The 11,015-nt window shown below is 35.5% G+C and overlaps 1 protein-coding gene across 1 annotated transcript in view; it reads left to right on the top strand.

Annotated features, from left to right (window-relative positions):
- Ccdc178 (coiled-coil domain containing 178) overlaps nucleotides 1–11,015 on the top strand; it is a 477,797-nt gene that overhangs the window by 92,283 nt on the left and 374,499 nt on the right. Inside the window, exon 8 of the mRNA XM_023715742.1 lies at nucleotides 4,539–4,681. Coding sequence (XP_023571510.1) covers nucleotides 4,539–4,681 — 143 coding nt within the window. The remainder of the gene's footprint in view (nucleotides 1–4,538; nucleotides 4,682–11,015) is intronic.

Here is an 11,015-nt window from a genome sequence, read left to right as displayed (position 1 = left end):
TACTGTGGTGTATAATCAAGGGAAAATAATTCCCATAAAACGGTTGAGGTACTATTAAGAAAGGTTATAAATATTGTACAGCCAAAATGTGAAAACCTTGGGCCATAAGGTGGAAGAAAGCACATTTTTTTTTGCTTACAAAATGAACGTAACTGACCAACTTCAAAAATAAAATGCAGATTTAAGAACACTGAGATTGCCAAATACCTCCTCAGAGAGACATAATACTATAGAGAGACTGTAAGAACGTTTGAAGAATAGTGTTCCAGAGCATGGAACCTCGATATCAGTACACGTGTACAAATATCAACTGAGTTATATTTGAGGTATTTTTTATTTTTTTACATTTTCTTTTTTATATTAATTTTATTGAGAAAGAAATAGCATTGAGACAGTTTTAAAACAGGTTATTAGGATAGTAAGGTACTTTTTTAACCTGGGCAGTTCACTGTTAATATATAAAATTTATGTAATAAAAGCATAATGGGCTTAGTGTATGCATGAATTAGATGAAGGGGATTAAAAACAAACTGTACCAAAACTTATGGGATGTAGTACTAATATGAAAATTCTTAGCTGCAAACACTTGCATTTAAAGAAAAGATCTCATAACACTAATGTCATTATAGACAACATGAAATCAGAAAACAAGGAGAATGCTGACCTCAACATCCGGACAAAGGGAATGGTGAAGATCTGAGTGGAAATAAGGCGGGGGCCAGACCTGGCAGCTGGTTGCTGCAGTGGATCCAGGCTACACCACGAATAACTGGCCCATCTTTTCCTCAGGAACAAGTCCCCAACAAGTAGGGACAGTCCATATGCTCAGGTCCTGCTTAAATTGCTCAGATTAGCCACTCCATAGGAATCCCCTCAGGTTTAGGTAACCACTGGCATGCCACACCTGAGCTGGCTTTGTGGACAGATCTGGCTGTTACTCTGGCCCACAGTGAAACTGTCTATTGCCCTTGCCTGGCAACTACCTGTCATGTAGATCTATAAGTAACAAAGACTTTTGCATTTTACGTATCCCAGGGTCATTTTATGTACACTGATTCCAAAAGAATCTTTTAATCTTTTGAAACAGGACAAGGAGATGGAAGAATAACTGTATATGGGTTAGAGTTTCTCTTTGGGGCCATGAAAATACATGAGAATGAGACAAAAAATATGATAACAAAACAAAGAGAATGTGCTAGACACCATGGAATTATGTACTTTTGTGTATTTTACATTATACTGTTTTACTTCAAATATAAGTGAAGTATATTAAAAAGTATATATTCAAAAAGAGGTACTCAAAAGGTCTATTTCCCTGCTGTGGTGAGATCTAACAAGTCCTTGCTTGGAGGGGCATTGGGATGTGGCCTGGAAAGGCATCCCATCCATGTCCCATTCCTCCTGTTTCCTGGCTGCCACAGCTTGAGCAGCTTTTCTCTCCCACACAGTTCTGCCTTGCAGTCCTCCTCCATGGACTGAACCCACCACAAACTTCAAGCCTAATAAACTTCTACTCCTTTAAACTGTGAGTATGAAGTATGTTGTCTGAAAGATGAAGAGCTTACTAATACGATCTCATTTAATAAGTAAAAAAAGCTATCTAAAATATAGTATACCCACATAAATATTTGAATATATATATATATATTCCAAGAACAAAGCTGAAGTCCAAGTCAAAATATCAACATGTAGTATGGTACAGTATCAATGATGGATACTATACTCGATATTGTGGTTGGATTTGATTTATCCTGTAAAGAATAAGGCATTCTAATGTTGTTTTACACAACCAATCCATAGGAAAAAAATGTATTAGTACTTATTAGTTATGCAGAATAGTGAGATTGTCTTAGCATCTAACCTGTATATACTACTTTGACTGCTGCCCCATTCATCTTTTCATTCTTTCCTCCTTCTTTTCCCATCCTCTGCATCTTCTCTACTAGTCTTAGAGAAAAAAAAATTAAATTCATGGGCAAGAGATATTGCTCAGCAGCATAGCAGCTTCCTGGCAAGCAGAAGGTCCTGACTTGGTTCCTGCTACCAAATGAATGAATGAATGAATGAATGAATGAATGAATGAATGAATGAATGAACGAATATAGTATGTCTCACATATGCAATGCTGGAATCCTATTGAAATTCTACAAAATTTACTAATCAATATATAATTGAACATATTACATAAAACATTTATGAAATAAAGTTTTAAAGAATAAGATCAACCCAAGAATGACTTACTAAAGCAAGGCAGAGAGGACTCAACAATGCAAAAATATGGGTATGTAATTTGATGCATCAGCATAATAAAAGAAAAATATGATGTATTCAAAAGACGCTTAAATTTTCTCACTAAAATAAATTTTAGAAAAAGCAATGGCACTATCCTATTCATCTCAAAAAAAGAACCCCATTTTAATGGCCATCTCCTGTGTTACTTAGCATGTCACAAATGTTTGTAAGACTTTTTCAGTATTAACATGCAGTGTCCTGTTAGAGTACATTTTTAGTATGCTTAATAGTAGCTGACCATTTGACAGTGTTCATGAAGGAAGCATGGTAGTCAAGTGGAGGATGATAAAGATCCTTAGGAAAAAAGCAAGGGAGGAAGAAGGAAAAAGGGGACAAAGAGGAGGAAAAGGGGAAAAGAAGCAAGAGAGGGACAGGGAGGAGCCTCTGGCTCTCACAGCCATCTAGTATTCCTAGCCCCAGAAATGCCAACTGCCTCTGCCCCCAGATCTTTAAAAGTCCCCCCCCCTTGAGGCTGGTACTTTATAGTCACTTTGTTAAAGGTAAGTCATATCTGCTAAGAGGCAGTTCTTCATTCCTCAGTTCGAATTTTCAAAGAACTAAAACTAACCACTTACTTTCTCCTTCATTGTTTCTAAACAATAAAGCAGCAGGGTCATTGAATTGGGAGGTAGACACCCTTAGTTTAGAGCTCTTTTTCTATCAATAGCTAGGTGATCTTGCACATGAAATTACACCAGTAGTTGCCTACTTAATCTATAAATGTGGATGCAGTCCATATTTTGCAAAAATAAGTTGAGCATCAGAGGAGATACTGATGTGGAAATGTTTTGTAATTTGTGAATTAGTAAATGTTTGTCACTATTAAAAAAGGATGCTTAAAATGTATTTGTTATAATTTAAAAGCTAATAAAAATAAATAACTAAAGTTCAAAGAAAAAACATTGCATGTGATTAAAAAACTATTTCCAAAAGTCACTGGTATTCATGATAATCATTTATGTTACAATCATTTCAAGGAATTATAAAAATAAATTAAGTATATTTAACATATAACCTAACATTGATTTGGAGACCTTTGATGATGTGAAAAATGAAATGAGATAATTATTTTAAAATAATGAAATCAAATTTTTACATTAGAACTAAAATACTAGGTAGAAGACTTTTAAAAGACACGGTTGAATTTATAGAAATAATATCCCCAATATACTGTTCTCAAAATGAATAGAAGTAGTATTTCTCCATACTGACTTAATGGTTAACATGTACATAGAAAAGTCATATTAACAAAAATAGTCAGTAAAAGGTAGAGCCAGATAAGACTATAATTATAAATGTACTAAGAAATATAAAGAGACAGAATAGAGAAAAATGCTTGTTATACAGGAAGGTTTATTATCATAGAAATTGTCATTCATCCAAAAATCATTATATAAAAATGTCAATCTCTAGTGAAATTAAGCTGGACAAGCTTTATCAGTTTTCTACTTGAAAATTATTTTTAGAAAAAAATCATTTAAAATATTGGAAAAGATTTTTGTGAAGATGGGCTGTCTTCTGTTGATGAGCATACAAGTTATTGCTCCTTTTCTAGAGTGTAAACCTTACTTTTTTGATTCAGCATATTCTTTTTTCACAGTACTTTTGAAGATATTACTTGAATATGTGCAGCTACCTGCAGTTTGTGCAGCTCTTCTCTATGGCCTTCATTGCAATAATATTTATGTTATGGATCTCCCAAGTTGTGGGTAATGTTCATGGAACTGACAATGAATTGAGCAATGCAGATTGTGTATCATAAGAGATTATAACGTAAATGTGATACCAGTAAGAGGACAGACAGGGAGATATAAAGGAAAAGATAATAGAATGTTCATTATGTTTCTTAATGGAGAGTGTAAATTTAAATATTTTGTACCATTAACAAAGTATCATGATTTGTTATTCTTGGTTGAAGGGAATATGGGTGATTTTCTTAAATTTCTTTGTTCAGCTTTGTTTGCATCATTTTGTACAATAAAAATTATTTTCACAACAAAAAGGAGAACCTTTTTGTTATCTGAAAAGGTAGCATTTTATTTTGGACCCATTGATCCGGATACTCAAATTTATGCCAAGCATTGATCCCTCTGTGTGTGAACTTTTATTTCTCTAAGTAGTAGACCAACTGTGGGGAGAAATGTGTGCGTAGACCTTTTCCCTACGTTTCAAGTATCCTAAAGTACAGTCTTTTCTTTAGTTAACACATAAGTGCATGCATCGGCAAGAATATTTTTTCCTTCTAGGTGATGGAGCTATTCAAACAAGTTCATGAAGAACTTGAACTGGTTTCGCAAGACTCTGAAAATGCCAAATGGCAAGTTCAAGAAAGCAAAGATGAAATGGATAAAGATATTCATAAGGATGAAACAACCTTAGCAACACATAAGTAAGGATTTTTCATAAGTATTATTTGTAGAATTTAGATATAAAATTTTAATTAAAGATGTAGCACATCTTACATTTCAAAGCATTGCAGATAAAAGGAAGAGAAAGAATTTTAAATACCCATATCTATTTTATGATCAAGCTCATGTAAAAATTAAAATGTCTTTATGTAAGTAAATTTATGTAAATTCCTAAAGCACTGTATTTTGTATTATTTTAAAACTTTTCATTTATATTGCCAAAATGTCTAGAGGTGTGACATAAGAGCAATGTATACCTGGGCTATGTATCTCCAAGCTGATATCTCTGTGTAAGAACTGGGGATACTTTTAAACATGAAATATATATCTGTGCATTAATTGTCAACAATGTCTAATACCGTAACTGGGATTTATTTGCTTAGAATAAAACAAAACATTTAAAATAGATTGAGGCACAGCGCAATGGAAGGGTTCGATGCCCTGCGTGCAGAGCCGGCCCCGCCCCAGGGCACGCTGAGACAGCAATGGCGACGGGGCATGCATTGTAGCGCGCCTGTAATGCCAGCACTTGGGAGGCTGAAAACAGGAGAATCACTATGAGTCCAAACTGCACAGTGAGACCCTGTAGACCCTGTACCCCTTAGACCTTGTACTATATATAAAAAGATAAATAAATAAAAATAAAAAAATAGATTGAGGATTTTTTTCTTACATTTGTTTTTGGATGTATTTTCTTTTATTCATATTTTCATTAATTCCTATAGCCATTTTCTATTATACTATGTAAATCCATAATGTGGTGATTGACTTCTCAAAGTAGATTTTTTTCTTTCTTTCTTTCTTTCTTTTTTTCTTTTTGATACTGGGAGTCAAACTGAGGACCTGGTGCTTTCCAGGCTGGCAATATGCTGCTGAGCTATATTGCCTGCCCTCCAAATATCTTTCAATGCTTCTATTGGAAGTATTAAAATAATCATAAATTATTATATTAAATAGAATTCTACATATTTATGTGTCATTGCCTTTCAACATTTCTATTTTTTGGAGAATTAACATGTACACAAAAATGATTATGAGCATTAATATGAAGCATATGGGTTGGTAAACTTTTCAGTATGAGGACTCATATGTAAGCGTGATATAGATTAACATGCAGAAATGTTGTTCTTTCCTGGAGCTTTTCCTTACTTTCCCTCACAGTCTGTGTTGTCCATCAAATAACACAAACTTACCCCAAAAGGTAATAATCATTCTAATAGATTTTTTTTTTGAAACCAGGGATTGAACTCAGGCCCTTGCACTTGCTAGGCAAAGCACTTATTCTACTGAGCTATCTTCCCAACTCCAAATCATTTTAGTATCTAATGCCATAGGTTAATTTTTCCTGTTTGGAAATTTTGTTTAAAGGGAAATGGACAGATACATACTTTGCCATTTATCATCTTTTAATCCACTGTTATGTTTATTATATTCACCACCTATTCTTTTTCTTTTTTTCTTTTGTTATGGCTTGTGTCTAGTTGTCCCCCTAAAGCATCATGCAGTTGTGGAGCGACTTCTAGAGTTTGTGATTAACTCATGATTGATTATGAGTTATAGGATTATAGGTGTGACTGCTGCTGGGATTGTGGGTGTGAGCAGTACCCCAGCCTGGGGCAGATAGCCTGAATGCAACATGAACTCTTTGCCTACCCATATGTCTTCAAGAGTTCCTTCTACTTTCTCTTCCAGGAGATTTAGTGTTTCTATTTTAATGTTTAGATCTCTAATCCATTTTGACTTTAGCTTAGTTCATGTTGATAGAGCTGGGTCAAGTTTTAGTTTTCGGCATGTAGAGAGCCAGTTTTTCCAGCACCATTTGTTAAAGACGCTATCTTTCTTCCGTTAAGAGTGTTTGGCCCTTTGTCAAAGATCAGGTGGCAGAGTGTGTTAATAAAGGCCTCTACCTCACCTAAATTGTTCCATTGATCCTAGAGTCTATTTCATTGCCAATACCATGCTGATTTTACCACAGTAACTTTGTAGTATAATTTCAAGTCAGAAATTGTAATGCCTCTGGCATTGTCTTCATTGCCCAGGATGGCCTTTGCTATTCTAGGTCTTTTCTGGTTCCAAATAAATTTTAGGAAAGATTTCTCTAGGTCTGTGAGGTATGTTGGTGGTAGTTTGATAGGGATTGCATTAAATCCATACAACAATTTTGGGAGTATGGCCATCTTCACAATGTTGGTTCTTCCTATCCAGGAGCAGGGAATATCTTTCCATTTTCTGAAATCCTATATGATCTCTTTTTTTCAGAGCGCCATAATTTTCCAAGAAATGATCTTCAACTTCTTTAGTTAGATGAATTCCAAGGTATTTCATATTTTGCAGTGCAATTGTAAAAGGTATTGTTTCACTAATTTACCTCTCAGGGTGTTATCTGTGTAGAGGAATGCCATTGACTTTTGGGTATTGACTTTTTGTCCTGCTATAATAATGAATTTGTGTGTCAATTCTAGTAACTTCTTGGTGGAGTTTTTGGGTCTTCCAAGTAAAGTATCATGTCGTTTGCAAATAATGATAATTTAACTTCTTCTTTACCTATTCTTATTCTTTTATTTCTCCCTCTTATCTAATGGCTCTAGCTAATGATTCCAGAACTATATTGAATAGGAGGGGTGATAGAGGACATCCTTGTCTCATATCAGATCTGAGAGTAAGAGATTTCAGTTTTTCCCCATTTATAATTATATTAGCCGTTGGCTTGTCACAGTTGGCTATAATCAAAGTGAAGTAGAGGCCTTCTATTCCAATTTTCCAATGAGTGTTAGAGTCTGTCAAAAGCTTTTTCTACATCAATTGAGATGGTCATGTGGTTTTTAGATTTTGCTCTATTAATATAGTGCATTACATTTATAGATTTGAGTATATTAAACCATCCTTGCATCCCTGGGATGAAGCCTACCTCATCATGCTGTATGATCTTCTTGACGCTTTGCTGTATTCTATTTTCTAGGATTTTATTGAGGATTTTGGCATCTATGCTCATGAGGGAGATTGGCTTGTAGTTCACTTTGTTGGTTGTGTATTTGCCTGGTCTTGGTATCGTATAATACTTGCCTCCAGGAGTGATTTTCGGAGAATTGTTTCCTTTTCAATTTCATTGAAGAGTTTGAAGAGTGTAAGGATTATATCTTCCGTAAATTTCTTATAGAATTGAGTTGTGAATCCATCAGAACCTGGACTTTTCTTTGTCAGTAGGCTTTTTATTACATTTCATATTTCATTGGCTGTTATTGGCCTATTGAGAGTGGTTATATCTTGTTGATTCAGTTTTGTTAATTTGTACCTTTCTAGAAATCTGTCCATTTCATTTGTGTCTTCTACTCTATGAGTGTAAAGATTCTCAAAGTAGCTATTGGTAATCTTCTGAATTTCCACTGGGTCAGTGGTAATTATACTCTTTTCATTCCTTATTGCTTGTATTTGAATTTTTTCTTTCCTCTTTATGATGAGGCTAGCTAGGGGCTTATTGATTTTATTTAGTCTTTCAAAGAACCAGCTTTTTGTTTCGTTAATTCTTTGTACTGTTTTCTTTGTCTCAGTTGAATTAATTTCTGCTCTTCTTTACGATTTCTTCCTGTCTGTGATCTTTGGGTTTGGTTTGCTCTTCTTTTTCTAGATGTTGGAGGTGTGGCATTAGGGTATTTATTTGTTGCTGTTCTGTTTTCTTAATGTGTGAGTTCACAGCTATGAATTTCCTTCTGAGAATTGCTTTCATCACATCTCATAAATTCCAGTAAGGTGTGGTTAAATTTTCATTGAATTGTAGATATTGTTGAATTATCTGTTTAATTCTGTCTGTGACCAATTGAAGGCTGAGTACGGTGTTGTTTAATTTCCATGTATTTAGGGGTATTTTCTGCTTTCTTTTGAAATTTTTTCCAGTTTCATTGCACTGTGGTCAGATAATATGCATGAGCAATTTCTCTTTTCTTCAATATACCTAAGCATGACCTATGGACTAGTATGTGGTCTATTTTAGAAAATGACCCATGTGCAGCTGAGAAAAATGTGTATTCAGCTATTGTTGGGTGGAACAATCTGTATGTGTCCACCAAGTCCGTTTGTTTCAAGCTCTGGTTCAGTTCTGTTACTTCTTTGCTAATTTTTGTCTGGTTGAACTATCTTTTTGGGATAAGGGGGTGTTATGCTCTCCTGTTAAGGTTGTGGTATTGGACATTAGACTTTTCATGTCCATTAAGATTCATCTTATAGAGTTGGGTGCTCCCATGTTTGGCGCATACATATTTATGAGTGTTACCTCATCCTCTTGAATTTTTCCCATAACCAGTATATAGTGGCTTTCTTTATTTTGGTTGATCATTCTTGGTTTGAAGTTGAGACTGTCTGAGAACAGGATTGCTACACCTTCTTTTTTCTGAGGTGCTGGGTCATGTAGTACTGTGTTCCATCCTTTGACTTTCAGCCTATGAATTTCTTTATGAGTTAAATGTGTTTCTTGTATACAGCATATTGTTGGATTTTATTTTCTAATCCACAGTGCCAGTCTGTTTCTCTTAATTGGTGAATTGAGTCCATTTACATTGATGGTTATAATTAAGATGTGTTGATTTACGATTGACATGTTATTTACCTTCTGTTGTTTACTCATGTATCTCCTGTGTTTAATTATTTGTCCTATTTAGTGAGTCCCTTCTGTTCTTGTTGGTGGAGTTCTGAACATTTTGGTCCCTCTCTAGAACACCTTTGAGTTGTCTGTGTAGGTTTGGCTTTGTCATCATGAAATTCTTTAGCTGTTTTTTTGTCATGGAAGTATTTCACTTCTATATCAAACTTGAAAGAGAGTTTGGCTGGGTATAGTATTCTGGGCTGGAATTTGTTTTCATAGAGGACTTGAAGTACTCTGCTCCATGCTCTTCTTACCTTCATGGTTTGTGAAGAGAATTCACCCATAATTCTGATGGGTGTTCCTTTGAATATGATCTGCTTCTTTTCTCTACTGGCTTTTGGTATATTATTCTTGTGCTGGATTTCTGGGATCGTGACTATTGTATGTCTCTGTGTGTTTCTAATTGGGTTGAAGTTATTTGGCCTTCTGTATGCTTCAGTGACCTGAATGTCAGATTGTTTCTTCATATTTGGGAAGTTTTCTGCTATTACTTCTGCCCATATTTGTTTAAATGTCATTTGTATTGACTCCTTCTTTCTCATTGGTGCCTATTAGTCTCACATTGTTTATCTTTGTATCATCTTGCAGGTGATGAATTATTTTTTCCTGCATCCTAGTTGTTTTTAAGAGATCTTTTCTTACCTTTTCACTTGCTGCATCAGTGTCTTCAAGATCTGAAACTCTGTCTTCACTTTCACTCAAACATTTTTGCAGTCTTATGATTGAGATTTTAAGTTCCTCTATATCTCTTTGACTCTGCTGCACGTGATCTATTTCTTTCTGTATTGCTCATTCAAAGAATCCGTCATTTTTCTAATCTCCTCTATTTTTTTTTATCAATGTCTTCTTTAGAAGCAGTTATTAATTCTTTTACTGCAGTTTTTTTCAGATTGGGTTTCCTCTATATGTTTCTGTATTTGATTCTTTACATCAGATGCTATGAATTCAGAGATTTCTTTTTTATTTCAGAAATTAGATCTGCTCTGGGTTCCTCTATACCCTTCTGATTTTGTTTCTTTACCTCCAAAGCTGTTAATTCATTCATTTCACCTGAGCTAGTGTCCTCTGCAGTTGTTCTGGGTGGGCTTGAGGCCTGAGATTGCATTTTTATCCTTCTCCTTGTCATTTCATATAGCACTGACCTTAGACCTTTGGTGTAGAGGTTTGGTGCTGTTATAACCTTAACATCTACTGAAATTAGGGTGCAGATCTATTAAGATTGCATTTATCCAGTTATGCCTGGCTTGGGTCTAGCCATTTTGTTCAGCTGCTTCCTGCTGCAGCCCTTGGAAGTGAACCTGTGGTGCCCCCCTGTTGTGCCCCTGGCCCAGGGGGAACAGGGAAGCACAGAAACTCTCCCACACACTAGCCAGGCCTGGGCTTGGGCTCGATATGGGGGGCCCCAAGAGCCTTCCAGAAGTTCTTCTTCACTTGGAGGGCTTGAGAGTGTCATTCTAAAAAAAAAAGGGGGTCCTGAGGGCAGGGCAGAGGGTCTCTCTCTCACAGCATGCCTGAATTTTGTTCCGGAGAGGTCCTTGGATGCAGCAAAGCTGGAAGTTCTCACATATACTTGCCAGGTCTGGGCTGGGCTGGATCTGGGGCCCTAAGAGCATTGCAGAAGTTCTCACTCAGTGGGCTTGTGGGCAGGTTCCATGTACTTTTATTTTATTATTATTATT

Source organism: Octodon degus, unplaced genomic scaffold, assembly GCF_000260255.1.
Source record: "Octodon degus isolate 3935 unplaced genomic scaffold, OctDeg1.0 scaffold00003, whole genome shotgun sequence".
Taxonomy (NCBI): domain Eukaryota; kingdom Metazoa; phylum Chordata; class Mammalia; order Rodentia; family Octodontidae; genus Octodon; species Octodon degus.
Note: the sequence above shows the minus strand (reverse complement) of the source record. Positions and strands in the feature narration are given on the sequence as shown.